Below are 27603 nucleotides of genomic sequence, written 5' to 3' on the forward strand. Positions count from 1 at the left end.
CTGCGCCCCCGCAGATGCTGCGCCCTGCCGCCCTGACCCGCTGTGAGCTGGCCCCAGGTACACAGAAGCCTTTGGGACTTGGGGCCGGGGGGGGGGGAGAATCTAACACCCATTTTATTTCCATATAAAATGGGCTTTAAATCTAGTTTTTCATAAAGTATCTTCTGTGAGGGCACACACAGGGACTGTGCATGAGCAGGTCTCCCATTGGGTAGGTCTTAACAGCTAAACGCCTACAGGGGCACTGCATGCTAGAGCCAGAGGCTTGTTCCTGCACAGCAGCACCTCTAGTTCTGCTGAAGCCAAAACATGCAGCAGGGCAGGAGGGGAAGGTATGTGTGCCTTCACAGAAAATACTCAGTGAACAATAGTTAAAGGTAAGCATTTTCTTCATCTTCTGTGCTTCATGGGAATTATAGCAAGCTTCTGACCAGTGGGGCATGTTCTCCTCACTTGAACAGCGAATGATGAATTGTCTTTGTCTACTTGAGCCTCACATTGCACCTGCAGATCCAAAGTATAGTGTTGTACAAATATGATGCTGACAACCAGATGGCAGCTCTGCAGATCTCTGTCAAAGGCACTCCATCTAGAAAAGCTGCTGAAGAAGCCATTGTCATAGTGGAATGGCTGTGAATGTTCAACAGGCATGGTAATCTGCCCTGATCATAACACTCCCTAATTACCCTGGCAATCCATCAGGACAGGGTCTGAGATGACAGTCTCCTACCTCCCTTAGAGTTACTAAAACAAATAAACAGGGCTCTATCCCTGTAAAACTCCAGGGTTTTCTTTAAGTAAATAATAATGCAATGAATGAACGACTGCAATCCAAAGCATTCAACGAGCACTCATTCTTAGAGCTCAGTGAAGGAAAAATATGGGAAAAACAGTATCATGGGATAAATGGAACCTGGAAACCACCTTAGGAAGAAATCTAATACTAAAGATTACCTTTCATTCTATCCGAAGAGCTGCTAACTCTCTAACCCTCCTGGCTAAGGTAACAGCCACTAAGAAACACACCTTCATAGAAAATACTATGAAGTACTATGAAGTAGTACTTTCTCCCAAAATGGCCTATGATGGGCTTAGAGGGGGCGGGAAGGATGGAGCCCTGAGTGGGCATGTTCACAACTATCCTCTCTAACCATATTCTGCATTATCAGGCTACTTCTGAGGTTTCTCAAATCCTGAAGAATGGTTCAGGGGTTTCTCAACAGTAAAAAGGTTGAGAACGATTGCCCTAGGGAATGAATTCCTATTCCTGCTTGGGATCAAAATCTTACAGCCTTCTTGTTTTCTCCCATCGCGAAAGGACTGATGTCTAGAACCCCCCAGAGGGTAAAAAGCAGGTCCAGATAAATGACCTTTATGGATCACTTGTGGCAGAGTGTGCCAAGCCAGCTCAATCTGTCAGCTTCCAGGTTTCAACTCAAAGGGATGTGGATGGCCTGAATGGAAGCAGTGAGCTTCACTGCCATGTCCCATGCAACAGCAGCTTCCTGACACAGATCCCTGGACTATCTACTGCATTGCTTGCTTAAATAAAACATTGCAACTGTGTTGTCTGCTTGAACAAAAATTGACTGGCTTCAAAGGATATCTGAGAAACAACTAAGAGAATAATGAAATGCTTGTAGTTGGAAAGAACTTAGAAGCTGACATAGCTTCAAGAGGTCTGGAAGTAATCCTGTCTATTGTAGCTGGAGATGCTAGAAAATATGGCTGTCTCCTTCAGAGGCAAAAGAATAACTGAGGGTGGGGGGCACAGCTGTGCAGAAGCACTAGGTCCTTGGACAGGAAAAAGCTTCTGGCTCTGGCATGCAGCACCCCCTGGAGGCTAGAAAAAAATGCAAAGCAATTCCAAAACAAGCCAAGAGAACAGTATAAAACAATACATAGCAAAATCAAGGAAAGCTATTTTTTTAAGAATTAAAAATAAACAAGGGCTTGTTATCGTGCTTCCCCTTAAGTTCTGGAGAACTGCCTCCCTTATCCCTCCCCCCTGTTGCCTGAAAGTCATGTAAACATGAAGAAAAAAACAGAAGACAAATGGCCCTGTAAGCCTTAAAATGGCAGCCCCAAATGTTCCTGCACGTAGCCAAGTATTTTCAATTTTTTGGCACCCAGTTAATTGGTATCCTACAAAATCCTAAACACCGTCTACCCAAAAAACCCTGGTATTTTGAGGTATATATTCAGACCAGATATATCCAAGTGCATATCTCTAGAGGTATTCACAGATGTTACTAATATAAGATTGTAGCTCAGGAAATATGTAGAACTGTATGTTGGAATGAAGTAATTTTAATAAATAATATTGTATTTCTTCCTTGCTTGAACTGACAAGTAATAAAAATCTGTAATAGCTATAATTTTTGCAGAGGAAGAAGAATGAATATAATTGCATTTTCAGTGTGTCATCAAATTCTGAATATTCTACAAAGCTTAAAAAACGTGTCAAACATTAACTTTTAATTTTGAACAAACAAAAACAAAGCCCAAGTATTCTTAGATTTTTATAATGCTAAATGTATTCATAGTCATAACAAATTCTCATTTTCAGATAGAAAGTGTTACATCAGACTTTTTGAGCAGCCCTGACTCAGCAGTATATGTATGGGATTGCTAACATAGTTCAGGCAGATTCAAAGTTAATATATATATATAAGTTACATGTTCAGTATTTATGTTCTGTGCCTAGAGGGAGCAGGACAGGGAGGAGACAGTAAGCTAGACTGAAGCAAGCAAGTACACAAAAAATCATGCATCCTACATACCTGGTCTGGTTGTAATTCTTTGTGTTGCTTCAGGGTAAACTGAAGTATTTGGGAAAATAAAAGTTGCGCCTCCTGGAGACAAGAAGACAACAATAGCAATAAGGATAATTTTGCTTGACTCTTATTTACTGGAATAAAATTTATGAATAAATAAACTGGAGTTGGATTATGATAAAGAGTATGATCTCTGTCAGGGATTCAATGAAAAAATCAAATTAATACAATGGCAGAAAAGCTAGGTAAAAGAGACTCATACCAAATTAAGAGAAGCTGTACTAACTTTTCCACAGATTTCATATTAGGTCTGCCAGGCACATCAGGTACATCAATTATCCCCCCCTTGTATAGCCCTACACATGTTGTGTAATAGTTCACCATGAGCTGTTCTGGGGCAAACTGAGGCAGCTAGATGAGTCATATATGATAGAGGATGAGACCTTACATTACCTATTTTTCATCTAACATACATGCTTTTATATTCCTAAACTAAACTCAAGTCTAAACTCAAGCTTAGCTCATTTTGACATCTGTTTGTGGAAATACAAGTTCTTTAATATGTAACATTGAAATGGCTAGACTGTCTTTACCTTTCACACACATGCAGACCATTTGGTGTATATGAGCACAGTAAAAATTAATAAAGAAAATAACTCAGTATAGTTGAAACACTAAGCTGAAGTCATTAGACACTTTTTTTTTAATTCCACTCAAAGTTTGGTTCCCATGTTACTTTTAAAAGTCATGGGTTAGGTTGCATTTAAACATCACAATCACAAACTTACTATAATTTGCTTGTGGCACGAAAACTCTTTAATTCCTGTGTTCATTTGCAACCTCTCATGTCTCATCTCCTTGCACACAGCATATATGGAAGAAACTTTAGTTTGTCTTTGATCTAACTACAGTCCTTCGTGATGTGCCAATTCAGACATTTTGACAAACTTGTGACTTTCTGTCTATAAACCAGCATTTAAACCAGATTTAGAATTCTAGTTTGTACAAGAAAGAAACACCAAATGATTCAAGTACCAGAATCCAAATATCACAAAGATGTTTGGTTATATCAAAGACAACCTAGTCTTTAATCTTAGTACAGCATGCAAGGAGGAGGATTTCAAATTCATTCACATAATGAAAAACTGTAGTTTGTTCTTGACATGTTTAGACTTAAGATGCATGAAAATATAGTGAGGATGAGTATGTGAGTTTCTGAGGGAACTTTTGTGTATAGCAAAATACAGAAAGTATGAGCTCGAGTGATGTATATAAGACACATAACTGATTTACCAGAAAATTAAGGTGAGTTTCTAAAAAGGTGTTCAGACTTAAGATTAATTTTTTTGTTTCTTATATAGCTGTTATTTCTGGTCACTACAAGTCATGAAAACCGTCAGGCATGATAATGATATATCCCAAACATTAATTTCATCAGATTATAGATATATTTTTATAAATTAATATTAGCTTCTGATTCACAAATTCCAGAAGTTTATTTTCGTCCTCTTACATACAAGCCCAAATTTGATCAAGACCCCTCCCCTGATAAAATGTTTCTTTAAAAAAATTGATTGAATTCTCTGAATTGCTGCAGATGAATTGGCTTGAGGAAATGTTGGCAGCAGAGTCTTTCTCTGATAAAGACTTTGTCTCGGTATGGCCCATTATGCACGACTGCCGAAACGGCAATTTCGGGTCACATGGAAAACGCGGAGGGGGAAGACGCGAAGCACACTGGTTATGCACGGGATGGGGCGCGACGGTGGCAAAACCCAGAGTAACCAATTATGCACATGGCGATCCCGGCGCCGCTTCTGGTTACACCCCGGTCACCCGGAAGCTGCGCTTTCTTCCGCGTTTCACTAACGCGGCTTCTTTGGCGGCATGCACCGAAGCTGCGGCCGGTTGCAGCCGGCTCCGTGCGTTATCGGTGATTTTATTCCCCCCGTGCATAATGGGTCTATGTAATACCAGCCTGCCCAAAGAGCATGGAAGACCTATGCATGACATAGAGAAGAGGTAAGAGGAGGAGTAAGGGACTTGTGCTTTCTTACCTCATTGCTCTGATTTTGCACAATGGCATGAAGACCTGAGGTGAGATATACACATTCTATTACACAGATGAAAATTCACTTTGCTAAGGGAGATAAACACAAGTCCCTTGAGCTTCCTTCTCTCACTTCTTCTGCTTCTCATGTGAATAAACTCCTAGCAACAACCCATTAGGATGATGTCTGATCCTACAAATATGGCATGGGAGTGGGTAAGAATCCCCTGTAGCAAGCTTTTAAGGCAATATGTGAGATTCAGGAGGAACTACCAGGCACAAAACTAGGGCAAGACACTTCTGCACCTCTTGCCAAATAGAAATGCTAAAATAGCTTAGTGGTTCAAGTTGTACTAGAACTACCATGGCAAATTAAGGAACCAGACTTAAACATTAAGGCAGATCTCTACATTTAAGTTATGCTTTTCCTGGAAACAGGCTCTGTGGGCAAGCTTTATTTCACATCTCTGTCCCAGATTTAGCTGCTCTCAATGGCCACTAAAAACAAAATGAATCCTTTGCTGTTGTTGCAGTTTTGTTTTGGTGGTCAAATTATATGTGGGGTATTCATGGCATGTGCAAATAACTATCCTAAAACTACCCTGGCTATCTAATCACATGTATCAAAGTTGCAAAATATGTACATTGACGTATTCATGTAGCAAGAAAATAGTGGGTAAAACAATCACCCCTTATGTGCAGTTTAAGCACCAGGACTGTAATAATTGAAAAGGGAATTATGCACGTCAGTCAATGTGCATGGAGGGGAAGTACACTGTCCCTGCACCCCACCTACACATGACTGCTGGCTCATGGTCCTGGAGACTATGTACCTATGATGGGATCCATCTGAAAAAGCAGCATGTGCACCCTTCTCTTCTGTGTGCACTAACTTCAACATACTGTCTGTGGAAGGCTAGTATTGTAACAAGTTGCTTGGGTTCTTTTTTAAACTCTCTTCTGACAGAGTATTAGGGATAAGGCTAACCTTCAATCTTTTTTTGTGGTATACAAGAAGGCTATGTGGGTAAGCATTCATAGTAATGGAGAAAGGATGAGAAGCAATAGAGGTTACATTTAATGGATATATGTCCCTGTGTTTGTGTGCGTACACATAGAGGAAGCGTAGGAAATGAAGATGCTCTTCCCGGGGTCAATATTACTTTCTAGGTGACTGATGTAAAGTACTGCCCACATGGATTTAATTGCAGCTTACATGTTGCTCTGAATGGCCTCACTTGGAGTGTGAGTCTGAAAATTTCCCTTAATTACTATGGCAATATTAAAGCTCTGTCTCCTTTCTTAATTTACAGTTATCATGTAAAATATGGCCTATAGAGAGGGGAGCAGTGACAGCATTACCTGTATTTCTAGCATGCATTAACCGTGGAGAGTTTTGTAAGGCCTTATCAACATCATCTGAAGTCAAATGTGGAAGAGGAGCTACAAAACAAAAAGCAACACCAAAATTTTAAAAAGAAATATCCAATATTATCTTAATAAGCATGTGATTTTATCCTAAGAGCCATTAGAGGCAATTCTAACATTATTCTGCTCTGGATGGGGTTGAATTTATGATACAATTGCAAGAAGGGAGTTAATTTAATGCAGAATATTAGAGGGAAATATCCTGAATATTAGTAAGGCTAGGGGAAAAAAACAATGTCAGGCTGGTATTGCATTGCATGATTTTTAGAAAAAAAGAATTTCTTCTTTCACTTGTTTATCATTGTGATCTTCAACATTTTCTACATGCTTCAAGAAACCAGTTTACTCTTTTACCCCTTAATTTCTAATGCTACCTACAAGTATCCTTAGTGGGCTCTTTACCTGAAAGTCTTCAAAACCCATTTCAATGGGAGTTTTATAAAGTGCCCTCTGTTCTGTATTGAACACATATGTAATCATGCCTGGCATTTCTTTATAAATCAATATGTCTATCATCTCATTTGGAATGATCTTTTCAGTAATGGAAAGCAGGAAAAAAACATGTGACCAGAAAAAACATTTCTACAAATTTTCATGAAGATGATATTCACACTGGTTTTTGATCTTTTGTGAATAAAGAAGTTCATAATATCTAGCATAGCATTTGAAGTATTAAAATAAATGAATAAAATGGGAAAATATAGTGGATTAACCTTTTTATAAAAAATAAGTTAGTCCTTACTTTCTCTGAGGTAGTGTAGGTGTGAGAGAAGAATATCTGCATTATAACTTGGTGTGAGCCTTTGGAAGTCATCTTTGGTCATCTTACATAATTCTTTCCCATCAATATTTTGGAACAACAAGATGTCTACATCTGGAAGGCCATATTCTTTGATGGCCCATTCCAACCACTGGCGAACATGGTCTGTACTCCATAACGTGGGATCTGTTTGGAAAAGAAGAGAGTTTTATCGTGGAGAATGTTTTTTTCCCTAGCAAACATGCTAAAATAATATTGAGTAGTATTAATTATTCTGCTTCATGAATAAATCCTAGATTAATCCATCATCTTTGTCTGCATGATTATTGCTGCCAAAGAAGGAATGTGGTTACAGATCCAACTAATATCCATGTTGCAATCTATGTTTTGTTCACATCTGTTTGGATTCATCTAGTGCACTACTTTTTAAAATATTTGTTCAGAAGCCTACCTAACAAGCCAACAAAGGTTATTCCAGCAAAGTGCCTCTAATTTCCAAGAATATTTTTCAGCTTACAAGAATAAACTCTATTCTCGTGACCTTTTATAATCAGATGCACTGATGGATCAAACTGATCCAAAGTCAGTGAAAACCTTTGTTTTGTGCAGTGGGACTGGGTACATGCTTGGCTGAGCACTGACATGTACAACAACTGGGAATGTGGGCATCTGCATGTGTTATTTCAATGATGCCAATTCACTTGCAGCCTATCTTTACAGGAAGAGCAGCACCTTTGTTATATTTTTATGTATACAGATTTGTTATCTTCTTAATCAGGTGAGAATTTTTAATATGGAAACCATTCCTACACACTCACTAGCTTAGCTGGTAATTATAAATTTTGCCTTCTCCCTCCCTTTTTGCTTTGCCACATCATGTTGCTTGCTGTAATTGCTCTGTATAAGTGAAAACATCTAGCAGGCAGACAGCAGGACTTTATTCAATTATTTCTTGTGCAATTCAGCAAACAGCTGTTTTTGTATACAGACCTCTTCCACTTAGAACTACTGTATTCATTTCCAGATATATTTTTAATTGGAGATGTGGATGGGAGAGAGCTCTTTATGAACACTAATAATAGTTCGACCATTGGTAAAAGGTCAAAATGGTAAATCCACCAATTCTCGGTCGCTTTAGAGGCCTATTAGGCTTTGTGAATATATTATCTGTAAACAGCCCGTGGCGCCACGGGCGCCACGGACTGTATAAAGGAGTAAGGGGTAGTGGGGAGGAGTTAGGGCGGGACCGGTCCGGGATAAAAACTCGGGGGGGGCCAATCAGGAGCCGCGAAGCGGCTCCTGATTGGCCCCTCCGAGTGTCAATCCCGCCCCAAGCAGACAATGGGGAGCCGCGCGAAGCGCGGCTCCTCATTGCCTGCTTCACTCGCTCGGAAAATGGCGGCCCGCCTGGTGAGAGCCTCGGCTGGGGGGTGGGCCGGGAAGCCTTCTCTCGGCCGGCGGAGCGGCCTCGCAGCGTTGTGGACGCTGCGAGCCCGCTCCGCCGGCCGAGAGAAGGCTCCAGAGAGCCTCGGGGGGGGGGTGGATGGGTGGGGGGGGGAAGGGAAGCCTTCTGCCGCCGGCCGCAGCGGGCTCACAGCGTCTACGACGCTGTGAGCCCGCTGCGGCCGGCGGCAGAAGGCTCCAGAGAGCCTCGGGGGGGGGATGGGTGGGGGGGGGAAGGGAAGCCTTCTGCCGCCCCAAGGAAGCCCCCGCCGCAAACACAACACAAGACTCCAGCCGCCGAGAAGCTGCAGAGAAAAAAGAAACACCCCCGGAGGAGCCTTTCGCCGCTAGCGCGACGAGAGGCAGCAGAAAAAAAAACCCCTGTAGGAGCTCCAAGCCGGCGCGCCGACGAGAGGCAGCAGAAAAAAAAACCCTGTAGGAGCCTTTCGCAGATCCAAGCAGCAGAAAAAAAAACCCTGAAGGAGCCTTTCCCAGCTCCAAGCAGCAGAAAAAAAAACCCCTGTAGGAGCTCCAAGCCGGCGCGCCGACGAGAGGCAGCAGAAAAAAATTAACTCTGTAGGAGCCTTTCGCAGATCCAAGCAGCAGAAAAAAAAAACCCCTGTAGGAGCTCCAAGCCGGCACGCCCACGAGAGGCAGCAGAAAAAAAAAACCCTGTAGGAGCCTTTCCCAGCTCCACGCAGCAGAAAAGAAAAACCCTGTAGGAGCCTTTCCCAGCTCCACGCAGCAGAAAAAAAAAACCCTGTAGGAGCCTTTCCCAGCTCCACGCAGCAGAAAAAAAAAACCCTGTAGGAGCCTTTCCCAGCTCCAAGCAGCAGAAAAAAAAACCCCTGTAAGAGCCTTTCCCAGCTCCAAGCAGCAGAAAAAAAAACCCCTGTAAGAGCCTTTCCCAGCTCCACGCAGCAGAAAAAAAAAACCCTGTAGGAGCCTTTCCCAGCTCCACGCAGCAGAAAAAAAAACCCTGTAGGAGCCTTTCCCAGCTCCACGCAGCAGAAAAAAAAAACCCTGTAGGAGCCTTTCCCAGCTCCACGCAGCAGAAAAAAAAAACCCTGTAGGAGCCTTTCCCAGCTCCACGCAGCAGAAAAAAAAACCCTGTAGGAGCCTTTCCCAGCTCCACGCAGCAGAAAAAAAAAACCCTGTAGGAGCCTTTCCCAGCTCCACGCAGCAGAAAAAAAAAACCCTGTAGGAGCCTTTCCCAGCTCCACGCAGCAGAAAAAAAAAACCCTGTAGGAGCCTTTCCCAGCTCCACGCAGCAGAAAAAAAAAACCCTGTAGCCTTTCCCAGCTCCACGCAGCAGAAAAAAAAACCCTGTAGGAGCCTTTCGCGGATCCAAGCAGCAGAAAAAAAACCCTGCAGGAGCCTTTCCCAGCTCCAAGCAGCAGAAAAAAAAACCCTGTAGGAGCCTTTCACAGCTCCACGCAGCAGAAAAAAAAAGCACCTCCTGGTGTCCCCTGGGTCCTAGCGCCCATTGCATTCCTGGTTGCAATGGGCTTTCTTGCTAGTCATTCAATAAAGCAGTTTTGCTGAAGCTTAGAAAACCATTGTCTGAATACATGTGAAAGATTATGCAATAATTGACTAATAACTGACAGAATTACAGCTTGCAGCTTTAGCCGCAACTAGTGTTCTTGCCAATCTTTGCCACTGTATAACCGTAGGAACATTAAGCAATACAGCAGTAACAGAAATACTTTATATTCAGCAATTTTTGAACACTGGGAATAAATGTAAATTGCTTTTGTTCTCTTAATATAGATCACACAGATAACAGTACTGGAAATTAAGTGTAAAATAATATTACTGATTTCATTTTTTTACCAAGGTAGCATGTTTACAATTCCATAACTCTGCATAAATGAGAGGAATTGATCATTCCATCTGATAAATAAAAGCATGATTATCCTTAGTAATATATCAACAGTGATCAGCAAAAGTAATGATTATCATTTGATGTTCTAGGTAAGGAATTAATATTGTAGGCAGAATAAATCCAATGATAGGTGATTGCATATGTGGAACAATTCCTTTATTGTTGTTGTGTGTGCATATTTCATCCTGACAATACATTCTCACACATCTTAAGGAGAGGCTATGTCTCAATAGCAGAGCATCTACTTTGTGTGCAGAGGGTCCCAGGGTTCAATCCCTAGCATCTCCAGTTTGCAAAGTAAAGGAACACATCTACCCAGGTCCTTGAAGAGCTGCTGCTATTCAGAGTGGATTAACACAGACTTTGGGAAACTCAGTATAAGGCTGTTTCATGTGTTTACTATAATTGTTATAACTACAGTTAGGAAATACATAGTACTTCTTATAGAATCATAGAATCATAGAGTTGGAAGGGGCCATACAGGCCATCTAGTCCAACCCCCTGCTCAATGCAGGACTAGCCCTAAGCATCCTAAAGCATCCAAGAAAAGTGTGTATCCAACCTTTGCTTGAAGACTGCCAGTGAGGGGGAGCTCACCACCTCCTTAGGCAGCCTATTCCACTGCTGAACTACTCTTTCTGTTACAATTTTTTTCCTGATATCTAGCCTATATCGTTGAACTTGTAGTTTAAACCCATTACTGTGTGTCCTTTCCTCTGCAGCCAATGGGAACAGCATCCTGCCCTCCTCCAAATGACAACCTTTCAAATACTTAAAGAGGGCTATCATGTCACCTCTCCACCTCCTTTTCTCCAGGCTGAACATTCCCAAGTCCCTCAACCTATCTTCATAGGCCTTGAGTGTGGTTCTCCAACCAATTCCCTATCTCTCTCTAAGTCTGGATTCCTCACCAACCTTTGCATCTGCCTCTCTTTTATCATTGCACCACACTCTAGTCTCTCCCCCTGAGGCTCAAGGGCTCTCCCCAGCTGTGATGGTTCCATCTCCCCACTTCTGGTCACCAAGTGCTCTTAGGTGGGCATGCCTGCCCCCAGGCATAGCAGGCCTGTCACAATGCTCTAGCTCCTTCTTCCCCACTTGAGAATCTTCCTTCATGGCATTTGCCCCCCTATTGCACTCAGTGGGTTGTTGCAGTTGCTTCTCAGGAATCAGGTGAGGGTGAGGGTGGAGGTAGGTCCCCACCAGGTATCCACCTCTCCTGGGTGGGAGGGGAATTCCTGGGTTTGGGTCATCTGGTGCCCAACTGAACTGAACTAGAAGACCATCTTTTGTGAAACTTCTAGTAATCTCAAAGGATGTGCACAAATTCTAACTTCTTTCATGTTAATCCACAAGATCTATATTTCTTCCCCTTTTCTTGGTAAGTGCTGTGTTATTCGGCAAAAAAAATATTTCTGTGAATGGTGGTGTGTCTCTTGGAAAACAAACTGCTCAGCACTAGCTTCTACCATCAAAACTGAAAGTTGCCTTTAATGCTAGTATTTGACTGCAATCATTTCAATTCAATTTCAACTTGCCTTGTCTTACTTTGTGAGAAAGTAGACCTATGCATCCTTACCACAGGTTCTCTAAGATTTAGGAAAGGGCCATCTGGGCGCGCTGCCCCATGCCTGGACATGCGCCGCAGCTCCGCAGCTGGCACCACGGCAGCATGGCCAGCCAAAGACCTCGCCGCAATGTCCATGGCACCCTATGAGCCTCCGGTCTGCCCGCCAGTGAAGCACTCAACTGGCCTTGGGCCCAGAGGCTTCCTTGCCATGTCAATATACCAGTGATCCCGTTGCTGCGACCACGACCTCTGAGGCTGCGCCTCCCCTCCAGCTGGCCAGGTACATCGCCTCCCCCCCCCATGCCCACTCTCACTCTCTGGGGCTGCTAGCACCCACTGCATTTTGGCATGCAATGGGCTTTTTGGCTAATATACAAATAAAATTCATAACACCCTAGCCTAGTCAATGCAGCACTTGAATTTATCATTGACTCTAATATGATGATGATCTATTTTCAGCATGGGTATATATCAATTATACTGTGCATATATCAATTATTCTTTTGTATGTCTCTTGCCTTGAAAACCCTGTCGTGTCACCATAAGTTTGCTGTGAATGACATCATTTTATACCACCATGTATGTATTATTATGCATCTGGGAGCTTTAGAGAAAAGGTATACCAGAAATACATGGTTGTAAATACTTTACTGACAGATAAATCCCCCAATGTAATTGGATATCCATATCCCATAGCAACATGTCAAACTCCTCAAAGATTTTATTGTCTAGGATTTTGTGGGATAATCTGTTACCTAGTTTCTGAATTTCTCAATCATGACTTTGCCTGTCTATTAAAATATATCTGGAAGTTCCAATCCATATTTAGACCAGCCATTCATAAACTTTATCATGTTACAGATCTCTACCTTGGACTGTGCTTGTTCTTTGCAGATCACTACATAGTTATATCTGTGGCCATTCTATTACATTCTTGAAAGTTCTCTTTTTTCTGCAGTTCTCTGAACTCTAATTTATTGGCAGAAAAGTGTCTCAAACTGTAATTCTAAATGTACTTCCTAGGGACTATGTCCAGTTAAACTTAATAAAACTTAATTCTGAACATATCTATTTATGATGATACTGTAATTGACAGTTTCAGGCAGGGATGCCATCAGTACACTAATGACTCCCAACTATTTCAGTTAATGGATGATCATCCGTCAACACCACTGGACAATCTGGCCAGTTGTCTGGAAATCATGGTAAATTAGCTCACGTAGAGTCGGCTGAAGATGAACCCAGACAAAACAGAGGTCCTCTGGCTGGACCAGCATGTGTAAAGACTGAAGACACTTGATCAATGCTTGACGGGGTTCAGTTAACACCAATGCCTTCCATCAAGAGTTTGGAAATGATTTTATTTATTTATTTGTTTGTTTATTTGTTTATTTAGATTTCTATACCACCCATTCTATGCGGCTCTGGGCAGTTTACATTGAACATTATAAAACTTACATGGAACGTTATACAGTCTGTAACATCAAAACAACTTTCAATAAAACATTAAAACAATACAATACATTATTAATAATATAAATAACAAATAACAGCAACATTGGGAGGTCAATTATTTCAGTCATGGGGGGGTGTCTAGGGGGACCAGCAGATGTTCCGAATGAATGCCTGGTGGAGGAGCTCCCTTTTGCAGGCCCTGCGGAACTGTGAAAGTTTGGGCAGGGCTCTGATCTCCTCAGGGAGTTTGTTGCACCAGGTGGGGGCCAGGACTGAAAAGGTTCTGGCCCTTGTTGAGGTCCAACGTGCTTCTCTGGGGCCAGGGATTTGCAGCCAGTTGGAGGTGGCAGTGCGTATAGGCAGGGAAGAGGTCTCTCAAATACACTGGGACCAAACCACGTATGGCCTTAAAGATGATTACCAGAACCTTAAGCTTAATCCGAATTCAACTGGGAGCCAGCCAAGTTGTTGGAGTATTGGCCAGATGTGGTATCTCCATGATGTTTTAGTGAGAATCCTGGCCTCAGCATTCTGCACTAGTATTCAACAAATATATACATTGTTGGACCTCCCTCATTTATATTTAAAGGTCAGACTATTCTAAAACTAGCTCAAAAAGTGTCTCTTGTGCTCAGCACTACCAAGAAGTTTGATTTCCTTTGAATATTGCATACAGCTTCTAAAATAAAAGTTGCTGTCCGATTAATATGCATACAGTTTATATATATCTCACAGGTATATTTAGAATGGCCTGCCTTCCCCATCTACCACAATGTTTGGTTCTACTTTAAACAAAATGTCAGGAATACCCCCCATATTGTATAATTCATACATAACTTTACATGACTTAATTATTATTCATGATACTGGCAGCAGAATGAGCGAGTTAATTCATCTGAAAAGCAGGAAGGACTATCCAACCAAAAGTCAAGAACATCAAATGCCATTGCTTTCAATGGCAAGAGAATTAAGTGTGTACTTGAGTGTCCTATTAAATCAGGGCTTAGCTTGATGGTTTATGCCCATATTTAGTGATGGGGCAGATCTGAGAGTCAGCTGGCTGAGAGTGTGCAGTTAATAAATATAATAATAAACCTTATTACATGTATATTTGGGGGGAAAACTCACCCGCTGGAACAATAACTCTCCGTTCATTGGTGGTCATGTTTGGTGGTGGTATATGTTTTTCTTCCATATAGCTTCCATAGTTCATTCCAGAATTTTCTGTGTTGCTGGCCATCTTTCCTCCCTTTGCCACACTGCAGTTGTCAGGGGAATTCCTAAGGAAACAATTTAGGCCTTCCTGGATAACAGGCCACAACTTAAAATGTCTCAATAAACAGAATTCATTTTGCAAGAAGATTTTTGGCATGGCATTCATTTCAAACTCAGTCTTTCACATAAACTTGTTTCTTTTTTTATTGCTGGTTCTAAAATGCAGGTTCTCAATTGTGTTTATGCAAATCTGAAATACTGGATTCCAAATGGACATCTTTGTTAAAACTGTTGCTGCTAATATGAGCAGAAGTTTTGTGGCATCTTAAAAATGAGCAACAAGATATTCCAGCACAATTCTTCATGGATTAGAGCCCTCATTTCCAGATTTAACAGCACTTATTCTGGAATAATTATTTTTAGTGTTTAAAGCTACCAAATGACTTCTGCATTCTATGAAACTTTTTGTTGCTCCATATAGAGCAAATTTTGAATCAAGAACCCCCCCCCCCGGTCAATGGTGTTCTGCTTTGTTGTTGTTGTTATGTGCGAAGTCGTGTCCGACCCATCGCGACCCCATGGACAATGATCCTCCAGGCCTTCCTGTCCTCAACCATTCCCCGGAGTCCATTTAAGTTCGCACCTACTGCTTCAGTGACTCCATCCAGCCACCTCATTCTCTGTCGTCCCCTTCTTCTTTTGCCCTCAATTGCTCCCAGCATTAGGCTCTTCTCCAGGGAGTCCTTCCTTCTCATGAGGTGGCCAAAGTGGTCCTGCTTTACCAATGTTAAAATCTGGTCACTTTAGACTAGGCCCAAGATCAAATCCCCACAGAACCATGTAGCTCATTTTGTGATCTTGGGTCAGTTGATTTCTCTTAACCTAACTGCCTCAAAGAGCTGATGTGGAGCAAAATGAATCACGAGAGAACCATGTATGTCTGAATTCCCTGAAAGAAGGGCAGAATAAAACTGACATGGATTGATAAATCTGTAGCAATAAAATACAGTGCTCATTCAAACTCTGAGAATGATGTCATATGTTGTGAGTTTTTAGCTACACACTTACACCAGAAGCCGTAAAATCTATCAGCTTCATCCATAAATTATACATGACTTCCAAGTCAGAGTAATAGTATATAATAAAGCATTATATACACACACCCATATATATATATACACATATATATGTATACATACACACACACAAGAGCCTCTTGTGGCGCAGAGTGGTAAGGCAGCCATCTGAAAGCTTTGCCCATGAGGTTGGGAGTTCAATCCCAGCAGCCGGCTCAAGATTGACTCAGCCTTCCATCCTTCCGAGGTCGGTAAAATGAGTACCCAGCTTGCTGGGGGGTAAATGGTAATGACTGGGGAAGGCACTGGCAAACCACCCCGTATTGAGTCTGCCATGAAAACGCTAGAGGGCGTCACCCCAAGGGTCAGACATGACTCGGTGCTTGCACAGGGGATACCTTTACCTTTACCTTTTTACACACACACACACGTATGTGTATGTGTGTGTGTATATATATATATATACATCTTCACTGAAAAAAAATATATTCATGACTCATTTCTTAACACACATTGGAAGTCATGGAGGCCATGAAGAAGTGTTGGTTCTTATATGCCACTGTTCTCTACCCGAAGGAGTCTCAAAGCGGCTTACAATCTCCTTCCCATTCCTCTCCCCACAACAGACACCCTGTGAGGCGGGTGAGGCTGAGAGAGCCCTGATATTACTGCTCAGTAAGAGCAGTTTCTCAGTGCTGTGGCGAGCCCAAGGTCACCCAGCCGGCTGCATGTGTGCTCGCCAGATCAGAAGTCCGCACTCCTAACCACTACACCAAGCTGGCTCTCTTATCACTTAATACAGTGGTCCCCAACCTGCGGGCCACGGCCCGGCGCTGGGCCGCAAAGGCCATGGCGCCGGGCCGCGGCTCCCTCTCCCCGCAGTAAAAAACTTCCCAGGCCGCAAGCTTGCGGCCCGGGAAGCTACTTACTGCGGGAGGGCGGGGAGAGGGAATCAGGGCCAGGCCGCGCCCGTGCAGGCCGTGCCCGCGTGGCCCGATCCGCGGGCGCGGGCCGATCCGCGGGCGTGGCTTGCGGGTGCGGCCCGATCCGCGGGCACAGCTCGCGGGCGCGGCCCGAAACGTGGGCGTGGCCCGCGCGGGCGCGGTCCCCGGGGGCGCGGCCCGATGCCCTGCCGGTCCCCAGCCTAATAAAGGTTGGGGACCACTGACTTAATACACAAGACTTACAGTACAAACTGAGTTTTCTTGAAACCATGTTCCACAATGTCGCATGCACACTAGGGTGCAAGCACAAATCTTTTCTAGTATACCCTCTTGTACAGTAGGACTGCCATGAAAATCTGCAGAGGATTTGCCACTAGGCATACAGTGAAGACAGCTTTAAATATTCCACAGGAAATCCCTTAATATCATTTTAATGGTGGTGCATTTGCCCCGCCAGAAATAGTTATATTAGATGTTTAATCTAGTCTACATATGACCCATTATGCACGGGGGTTTTAGTGCACATTCGGGGTGGAATGGCGGCGACTAAAATCACCGATAACACACGGTGCCGGCTGCAAACGGCCACAGCTTTGGTGCATGCTGCCGAAAAAGCCGCATTAGTGAAACGCGGAGGAAAGCGCAGCTTCCGGGTGACCAGGGCGCAACCAGAAGCGGCACCCGGATCGCCGCGTGCATAATCGGTTACTCTGGGTTTTGCCGCCGTCGTGCCCCGCCCCGTGCATAACCGGTGTGCTTTGCATCTTCCCCCTCCGCGCTTTCCATGTGACCCAAAATCGCCGTTTCGGCGGCCGTGCATAATGGGCCTATGTGATGTTTTAGTATAAAGACAAAAAATGAGTTAACTCAGAAGCTAGAAGGTAACAGAAGAAAACTCTTAAGAGAAAGGAAGCTTGCTTTTGTTAAACAATACAAATAACTTCACATTCCAGTATTTCACAGACAAAACATTATAACAAAGCTAGAGGGATGTAGCTGCACTGATGAACTACAGGATACAACATAAAACACACCAACAGTTCTGATTTCTCTCTTTTCTTGACTCCATGCCCACCCCAGATTCTTGCAATGTTCATTCAGTGCTTCTTCCCTCAGGGACAAACGGACCACTTATTACAGCTAAGGGAAAGGTACACATTTTCTGTTGCTATCCTACCACATCACAGGATCTCAGTACTGTACCTTAGAATTCTGAAGTTCTCTCAGTGGTGGAGAAAAATGGCATCAAATCACACCCAAATTATAACAACACCTCATGAGTTTTCAGAGCAATAGACTTACAGGGATGGTTTACTATTGCCTGTAGGGTTGGGTGCTGTGGCGTCCGAAGTGGCCGTTCGCACTCAAAGCAGCCAGCACCGCAGCTGCTTCGGGTGCAAATGGCTGCTTCAGACGTTGAAGCACCCAACCCTAATTGCCTGCGTGCATGTAGGAATCCTGGACTTCTTTGGTGGTTTCCCAACCAGATCTGACTCTACTTAGATCCCAACCAGATCCGACTCTACTTCGCTCAGTATGTATCAAAGAACAAACTAGGTGAAATATGATGACAAAGCTGTCAAATTTTTTTTAATCACTTTTCATACCGGTTAAATTTGTAAGCTTGAAGCTATATTGATAGTAAAAATATTTTAAACAAAATGTAGCTTGGCTTTAAAAAATTAAATGGAAATACATACACATATTGAATTGACAGCTATAACATACTTTTATTGTTCGCTATAGTTTTATCTACATTCTTGTAACTTATATATTAAAGGTAAAGTCTGAATAAGTACATTACATTTTAATAATATTGATGATACATCAATGAAGTTTATGCTGGTTGATATGTTTTTGGTAATGAAAATTATTTTGAATTATTCAGAAAGAATAAGATGTGAACCACTTCTTTAGACTTTTTTGTCTACTTATATTACTCAGTTTTATATAAAAAGGTTTTGAATTGTAGCTATGAAGTGCATACATTTTGGCCTGTACTATTAACACTATTTAGTAGACGGAATGGCAGCAATAAATGTTTGACAGACTTCTTGGAGCTGCTGGAGTCAGAGCTCTGAACTGCATATATACAGAGCAAGAGAGAAAATATGCCAGATTAGCATTTCTCAGTGGAACCCAGGAAATATGGTCTAGAATTCAGTGTTAGCAATCAACTGAAAAGCGCTGCTAAAAATGAACACTACAAAGGCCACAGTGTAAGTACCACCTGTGGTATGACACTTCTTACCTCCCTCAGCCCAACAGTCCCTTGTACCACTGGACAAATCATTTCTGAAATTTCGGAAAAGTTCTGAAATAGTCTTTTGCCTGCCAAGCAGGCGTTCTACCACTGACTCTTCCCCATGGTGTTGATATGCATATATATCAACATGATATGCATGTATATACATGATATTCATGTATATCTTTGAAGCCAGATGCTTTTATATGCCAGAATTTTAACTATAAGGCATGAATCAGCTCTAATTTTAGAGGGTCTGTGTATCCAATTGAAGCTCGGCACCTGGTCCTACTGAATCAGAATAAGTACAGATGGCACTCTTCATATGAAAAAAGAGAGCCTAAAGCATCAATGGCCACTATTCTGAAGAACATAAACAAATGGGCCTCCTGTAGTGAGGACTAAAGGTAACTCATGAGTCTCCAAAGAGACAAGGAATGGAAGACACCAATAGAAAAGCAGCCTATGGAACTGCCTAGTACAAACAGCAGACCTGACCAAGATATGCTCTCCCTCACAGCAGTATATTATCTGAATTTTCCCTCTGTAAATATACTTCTTCACTCCTGAAAAATGCACAGACTCCTCTTCTGAGGCACATGCTTATACAACATGTAGCCTCTTAAACTTAGAAAAAGTAGAAGAAGAAGAAGAAGAGTTGGTTCTTATATGCCGCTTTTCCCTACCCGAAGGAGGCTCAAAGCGGCTTACAGTCGCCTTCCCATTCCTCTCCCCACAACAGACACCCTGTGGGGTGGGTGAGGCTGAGAGAGCCCTGATATCACTGCCCGGTCAGAACAGTTTTATCAGTGCCGTGGCGAGCCCAAGGTCACCCAGCTGGTTGTATGTGGGGGAGCACAGAATCGAACCCGGCATGCCAGATTAGAAGTCCGCACTCCTAACCACTACACCAAACTGGCTCTCTACAAATAAAGATGATTATATTTCAGAAAAGGAAGATTATTATTATATATTGAATTTCTATACTGCCCTTCTGAATCCAGCTTTCAGGCAGGAGAACTGAATTAGAAGGTGCTGTTCCAATATTATAGTATTTGGGATGATTGTGATGGGAGGAGCTGCAGAACCTCAGTTTGCATCAGATGTCTTCTGAGATGCCATCATCAAAGTATAACTTTTTAAATTCAAGGCAATTTACTTAATGCATACACTATTCTAACATAATGAGGACTATATTGAAGACATTGCTAATTCAACAATACACACACACATTATACGACAACTATAAATGCTTGAAATATGACACAAAACATTTGTAGGAATTTAGCATCTTATTTCTCCAAATAAAATATTCAGTAATGCCTTTTATTAGTGGAATTATATAAATTAAACATTGTAACAGTTGTACAGATTACTTCCTGTTACAAATTCACTGAAGAAATCATTTTGTTCATATAAGGTAACATGAATATTTTATTTAAACAGTTTCTGTCAGAGATCCCAGCTTGGTCCCCCAGGGTTATTGCTTGTTGGTCCCTGTCTTGGAACCCCTGAACAACACCCAGACCCCTGAGTCCTTGAGGTTGAATGCAGACAAGAAAGTCGGGCCTTATAAAAATATGTAAAGGTTTATCAACTTATTAAAACACTAGCTTCAAAGCCCGTTCCTAAGAATGGGCCTTGAAAGGATCCCCTCCCCTGGCCCCTGGCCAGGCAGCTTAAGATGGCCTTGGGCAGCAGCTCGCAGCCAAATCAAGTGGGGCGGGCGGGGGCTGGGCAGCTTGTTAGTAGGGCCAACAGAGCTCCTTAGCAGCCCTTAATGAGCAGTCAGCAGGCCGGGAGGCCTTCGTCAGCATGCCCAGCCTAGCAGGCAAAGAGGCCCTTGTTAGGAGGCCCTCCATGACGATCCTTTGCCTGGGGCCTCTCCCCTTACCTGCTGCTGGCTCCAGGCACTGAGGCATTTGAGAGCAAAGAGGCTAGAGTTGAGGGACGGAGGGCGGTAAAACAAAGAAGCTAACTTTTCTATCTAATCTAATACACTGAATATCTTGGTATTAGTGGCAAACTTTTTACAGCATAAAATCCATACAGTATCATAAAAAAATTCTATATGTTGCAGTCAATCACGATGAAGCATAAGACATTTAAGCAAACTAGCATGGTGTTAGCATTGCTACCTCTGCCCCTTATTATAGCTTGGTGTAATAGAAAGCCAGCTTGGTATAGTGATTATGTATGGCAGCTTCTAATCTGGAGAGCTGGTTTTGATTCCCCACTCCTCCACATGCAGCCAGCTGGGTGACCTTGGGCTGGCCACAGTTGTGTTAGAGCTATTCTCACAGAGCAGTTTATCTCAGAGCTCTCTCAGCCTCACCTAACTCACAGGGCGTCTCTTGTGAGGAGAGGAGGAGAAGAACAATAGTAAGCCACTTTGACCATTACCACACGGAACATGTTATGTCGCACTATCGCCTAGTTTTTGGTCCGGGGCTATTCCCCCTGAGTCTTCCCACTACCACATGGGAGCCTTTTACTGCTTCCTTCCTGTCCGCCTCAGATTTTCACTACTGTATGAAGTAGCCAATGGACAGGAAATAGAAACTTCCCGCTGTTGGCTTAAATCATCAATCATCATGGTGTGGCAAGAACTCCCCAATCACTTTCCAGCAACATTGAGCTCATCTTCTACTACCATCTGAGCCCTCCAAGTCCAACATATAAAAAAACAACAACAAAACAGGAAGGTGTAATACAAAACCATCACAACAAACACAAGGGGATAAAAAAATGGGTTGTTTTATCATGTCATTCCCTCCTCCACACACATGCAATCTGTCCTTGATCCCACTAAAACCAAGAAAATCAAACATGGGTGCTTTTTTGTTTTGTTTTTGTTACTTTGGAAATGCACTGTAACATGATCTGACTTTTTTTAAGGTTGCGAGGGTAGATGATGGAAGCAACATTGGGGGGGAGGGGTAGGAGGATTGCCCCGACTGGGGATGACCTGTATTTTCCGCCCTGACATTACACATTACTGGATCCTGGGCAAAAAAGGGAATGCTGACTTTTCTGCATTCCCTTGCTGCAGAGCAACTGACAGCCAGAATCGCACCAGCCCTGGGATGTGCCCGAATATGTCAGGAGGTGGGAATTAGCCCCGAAACCAGACAAACACTGAGCCACTGCAGATTCGTCATGCAGAAGAGGTCCTGGAGATACTTATGGGTAGTAAAAAGCAAGGTATAAAAAACAACACTTCTTCTTTTCACCCTCTAACATCAGGTGGCCTCTTGGATCCATTCATTAGTCTTCTTCAGTGGAACTTCCCAGAGGATGTTGGCAACTACTCCTGATTCCTCCCTCCCATCTGGTTATACATCTGAGCACAGGTTCCCATGATTAACCAATGACCACATTCTTGAGTCCAGCTTTGAAAGAGATGAGGATAGTAGCTGTAGGAACACTGAGATCATCAACACCTGCAAGCAAGACTATACCTTCTAATATTCATGTTAACTCATGAGGGGAGAATAGGGTGCTTGGCCTCACAATTTCTAGGGCATTTTTCCATCAAAGATAGTATTCAGCACATGGGTGTTATTCAAGAAATACACAAATATGAACTTAGGCAGCAGCCTAAACGAGAAAAAAGGTTGTCTTGCAGACTAACATTTGTTACATCAAAAACAATGAATGGAAGAATTAAGGAATATGCCCACAAAATTGTGGCACAGTATCAAGTGCTAGTCCTACAAAATACATGTTCTTTTAAGTTTTAAAAAGGACAGAAATATGTCTGAATAAATGTGACCCAGAACTTCCTGTGGACAGTGGGGAACTATCAGAGCTGAATGGGAGCTATTAGTCAGTTGCTGTTAATCCAGGTAATATAGCTCCACCATCTCCAAAACAATGAAATCTGAACTTTTCTCCCTGAAGAATGAGATGAGGCTTATCCCCACCACCACCCATTCTACATTGGGTTTGATTTACTCAGCAGATTGTCTCAAAAGGCAGTAGATGTACTAGGCTGCCAACCTCTAGGTAGTGACTGGAGATCTGGGATTACAACTAATCTCCAAGCACCTGGAGAAAATGGCTACTTTGGAAGTGGACTTTTTGGCATTATCCCACACTGAAGTCCCTCTCCTCACCAAATCCTGGCTCCTCACGCTCCACTCCCAAAATTTCTAGGTATTTCCCAGCCTGGAGCTGGCAATCCTATCACAGGTGTTTCTTTGGGGCAGTGCATATAATCCTTTCCATAGTTATTACTTGTTCTGAAGAAGAAATATCTACTGGTACCAGTATAGTACCTATATGTTTTCTCCATCCTACACAGAAAAGTAGCTCCTAGAGTAGGAGCAACTGAGACCCTAAAAATCATATGGGAGAAGGGGTTAGCCTCCCATCACTATACCACAGACCCTATAACTGCTATTTATACTTTAAAAAACCCACACGAGAGCCATTCATGGATCTCTTTTATGATGTCTAATAATTTCCTCTGGTAATTCTAGATCTAAAATTCTCCAACAAATTTGTATTTGAAAGCACAGCTGAAAAAAACATTTGGGCACTCCAATGATATAATGAACTATAACTGTTAAATACTCAAATTATTTTGGATCACATGGTATCAAAGTGGTTTAGGGCTCCACAGGCCAATTTTGTTACCTATCATTGTATTCCATGACTGCTTTGCATTCCAGACATTGCTCGCTCGCCACTGAACACACCAATCAGACTCCAATATGTAGGAGGGAATTTGCACTCTAAATTCTTAGCATAAAGGGTTCAGTGAGCAAAGAAGTCGGCTAAAAAGTGGATTACAAAATAAATTAAAACACTAAACCTAAAGTGGCTTGTCTTCCAAACATATCGCCCCCTCCCATATTTTCTACAAAAATATCCAAAATAGCAGAAGCAATTCCAATCCATTTTCTTTGGTACTTTTGGGTAAAAGATATAATTTATATTCTGCTTTATTCTTCTCCTGTTTATTTTTCTCTTCCTTTGTTGACTTTGGTTTTTGATTTATTTCATTTATTTTTTAATTTAATATTTTAATGCCGTGGCTCCTTGTGGTGGCTCACAAAAGTTAATAAATACAGAAACCAGCTGTAATAAAACAAACAACTAAAAACCCACTTCTCCCTCCCCCACCAATACCAAGCTGTAACTTACTGCTGTATGCACCCCAGCATGATGTAACCAAGGGAGGATACTGGAGGAGGAGCTAGTTCTCTCTCGCCCAACCTCAACCAAAGCCTGGTGGAAAAGCTCTGTCTTGCAGTCCCTGTAGAACTGAAGAAGGGCCCTCAGCTCATTCCACCAGGCAGGGGCCAGAGCTGAAAAGGCCCTGGCACTGGTTGAAGCTAGGCAAACTTCACAAAGGCCAGGGAATTATAAGATTATCTGGACATAAGACTCATTTTCTTTATAAAGCCCCATGAGTATACATGGAGATTTATAAATACTTATTATCTACATATATGAATTTTAAAGTTCATAGAATGAGAAGTTGTTGTTGTTAGGTGCAAAATCGTGACCGACCCATTGGCCCATTATGCACGGCCGCCGAAACGGCGATTTCGGGTCACATGGAAAACGCGGAGGGGGAAGACGCGACGCATACCGGTTATACACGGGGCGGGGCGCGATGCGACGGCGGCAAAACCCAGAGTAACCGATTATGCACGCGCCGATCCGGGCGCCGCTTCTGGTTGCGCCCCGCTCACCCGGAAGCTGCGCTTTCTTCCGCGTTTCACTGACGCGGCTTTTTCGGTGGCATGCACCAAAGCTGCAGCCGTTTGCAGCCGGCTCCGTGCGTTATCCGTGATTTTAGTCGCCGCCATTCCACCCCGAATGTGCGCTAAAACCCCCGTGCATAATGGGTCATTGCGACCCCATTGACAATGATCCTCCAGGCCTTCCTGTCCTCTACCATTCCCCGGAGTCCATTTAAGTTCACACCGACTGCTTCAATGACTCCATCCAGCCACCTCATTCTCTGTCATCCCCTTCTTTTGCCATCAATCACTTCCAGCATTAGGCTCTTCTCCAGGGAGTCCTTCCTTTTCATGAGGTGGCCAAAGTGAGAAGTTACTTGCAGTTATTGGACTCCGATTAATGAACCAATAGGTAAAGTGAATTTCTGCACTGAAGTGGAAGAGCCATCTAGGTGTGTAATCTGGGAGAAAGTATCAGTAGATGAATTACAAGAACCAATTTCAGCATGAGGATAAAATTCACCAAGAGGCATTATGGACAGGGCACTGAGATTATGACCCCAGCATGAACAATCTGGATGCCATGGTTATAGACTTGGTGCTCAGCCAGGCAAGATAAATGAGGAACTCATATCCAGCATGAAGCAACCAATTTTCTATGTTGGTAAGGTACCAAAATGCATAAGGCCAGCTTAGGATCTTTGAATCCTATTGTATTTGGCTGTTGACCTGTTTGTATGGATGACTTGAAACATCACTACACATAGAAATGCCTAGCCAATGCTATAAACAGTCACTTCAAATAATACCAAAAAAGGTATATTACGATGCAAACGGGGGAAAGCTATGTGTTTTTAATAATGCAACACAGCTTTGTGAAAACATTCTACTCATCCTCCATTTTATTGGCTGTCTTGCATTCGCTAGTTGAGCCCTAAGGCCATCACAGAAAATTAATGCAGTCAACATCTGGCTCACTAGAGGCCAAGAAAGCTATAAATATTATCAGCGCTGCTCTTTGTTTTTGCAGTGCAGAAAAACAGCTGGTTTAAGTTTTATTGCACTTGATTCTTTCTCCATGAGAACAAACACATCAATATTTCTTATGTGTGCAGTTAAAGTGAAGGAAGGGTGAAGAGGGTGGGAACTCTACCTGCCAGTTACAAAATGATGTTTCTTGTATACCTAATTTACAATTTAATTACTGATGGCAGAATTCTGGAATACTGATACTGAGCAGCAAGCCACAATAACTTCCCAGTTGGCCTACAGTATTCTAAATCTATATTCTCTTATTTTGCTCTTCATTGTTTTTATTAAAAAATCTATTACACTGACTATGGATTATATTTCTCATGTTGTATTTCATTTTAAAAACTTGTAAGCATATTGTTCTTGTGGTTTCAAAAATAAGTGTACATTGGAAGTCATAGCTGCCTTATGCCTGCCTTTGTGGGCAGGAACTGCATATAACTAGAGGTTGCTAAAACAGCATGCTGATTATAAGCAGGAATGAATTATTGAATTATTGAATTATTGAATTATTGAATGGAAATTTGAAGGAACACCTTCTCCCATACAGATCTGGCTGAGCACTGAGATTTCAGGGAGAGAGAGCATCCTTGCAATTCCACCTCTCGTAGTGGCACAAGGGGCAGTGACATGCAGGAAGACCTTCTCTGTGGTGCCCCCCAGACTTTGGAACAGCCTGTCTCTGGTGATTCACTCAGCATTATATGGTTTTCGGCACCTGGGCAAAACATACCTCTTCACCTAGGTTTTTGACATCTAGTTTCATCTCTGAGCTGTCAGGGTAGAAGGGAAGATGTTATCTTTTAAATGTTTTTATCTATTTTGATTATTTTATCTTGTTTTTATTCAGAACCATTATAACCAGCTCTGGGACTTTGGGTATAGGTGCGCGATATAAATCTACATATAAATAAAAGTAAAATAAATCTATTCTATGTGTTTGATAGAATTTCTGCAAATGTTACTTAATAGTAGTGTCATCCCTTTAAAGTTTGCAATGTGAAACAAAATAGACAAAATAATTAGAAGCAAAGATATCTGTGGAATTTAAGATAGGTAGGTCAGGGCGACTACCTGCCCCCTAGATCCTTGCCCGTCATGGCTAGTTAAATCAAGTGACCAGCAGATAGGAGACCTTCTGGGATACTATATACTCTCCATCATCCAGGATGTTCCCAGGGTTGCTCAAGGGGGCAGTGGGCTGTTCTTTGCTGGAAAAAAACCCCAATGTTTGATCCATGGGAAGTGGCCAACTGCTGCCCAGTCTCACATCTTGCATTTCTGGGTAAGGTGGTTGAAAGGGCTACTGTGGATCAGCTCCTGGCATTAATGGAGGAAACGTTGGTGCTTGATCCATACCAGTCTGGCTACCATCCTGGCCACGGGGTGGAGATGGTACTGGTCACCTTAATGGATGACCTCCTGCATCAGCTGAATAGGGGTGGCTCAGCTATCCTTGTGTTGTTAGATCTGTCAGCTGCGTTTGATGTGGTGGACCATGAGTTGTTGGCCAACCGCCTCACTGCGGCTGGAATATGTGGGACAGCTCTTTCCTTTCTCCAAAACCAGACACAATGGGTTCCAATGGGGGAGGAGCTGGCGAGCCCCTTTCAACTCCCTTGTAGAATTCCATAGGGGGCAATTCTTTCCCTTCATGATTTTCAACATCTACATGCATCCTCTGGCCCAGCCGATCTGGAGCTTCAAACTAGTAAAATTTAACCAATTGGCTCGTACAAAAATGAAATCTTTGTTTATAATTATTCCAATTTACTCATAGATATTGCCTTCATATCTATAATGTACAAATATAATCCAGAATGGGTTCCATTCAGTTTCTAGAAACCTCCAGAGAATACTGAGCCTAAGGGACTACTTATATGATAATAACCACTGAGGACGAAAACATCTTTGAAAGTGGGATATTGAAAATGCTTTGGGCTGGGCTGTCACCAGTATGAGAATGACACCCAGGTCTATCTTCTGACTGACTGACAACCAGACTCCCCCTGGAAACATTTGCC

At 42.6% G+C, this 27603-nt stretch overlaps 1 protein-coding gene across 9 annotated transcripts in view; it reads right to left on the reverse strand.

Annotated features, from left to right (window-relative positions):
* The window catches only part of ERG (ETS transcription factor ERG), a 169909-nt gene that overhangs the window by 15706 nt on the left and 126600 nt on the right, over window positions 1–27603 (reverse strand). For 7 of the 9 annotated variants that reach the window (XM_077342701.1, XM_077342700.1, XM_077342702.1 and 4 more), the window contains 4 exons: window positions 14500–14651; window positions 6998–7201; window positions 6190–6270; window positions 2784–2855 (listed from right to left, as the gene is read on the reverse strand). In XM_077342701.1, coding sequence (XP_077198816.1) covers window positions 2784–2855; window positions 6190–6270; window positions 6998–7201; window positions 14500–14651 — 509 coding nt within the window. Of the gene's footprint in view, window positions 1–2783; window positions 2856–6189; window positions 6271–6997; window positions 7202–14499; window positions 14675–27603 lie in introns of all 9 variants that reach the window. The other 2 variants (XM_077342707.1, XM_077342699.1) reach the window with 2 other exon arrangements.

The sequence above is a fragment of the Paroedura picta genome, chromosome 6, assembly GCF_049243985.1.
Source record: "Paroedura picta isolate Pp20150507F chromosome 6, Ppicta_v3.0, whole genome shotgun sequence".
Taxonomy (NCBI): Eukaryota; Metazoa; Chordata; class Lepidosauria; order Squamata; family Gekkonidae; genus Paroedura; species Paroedura picta.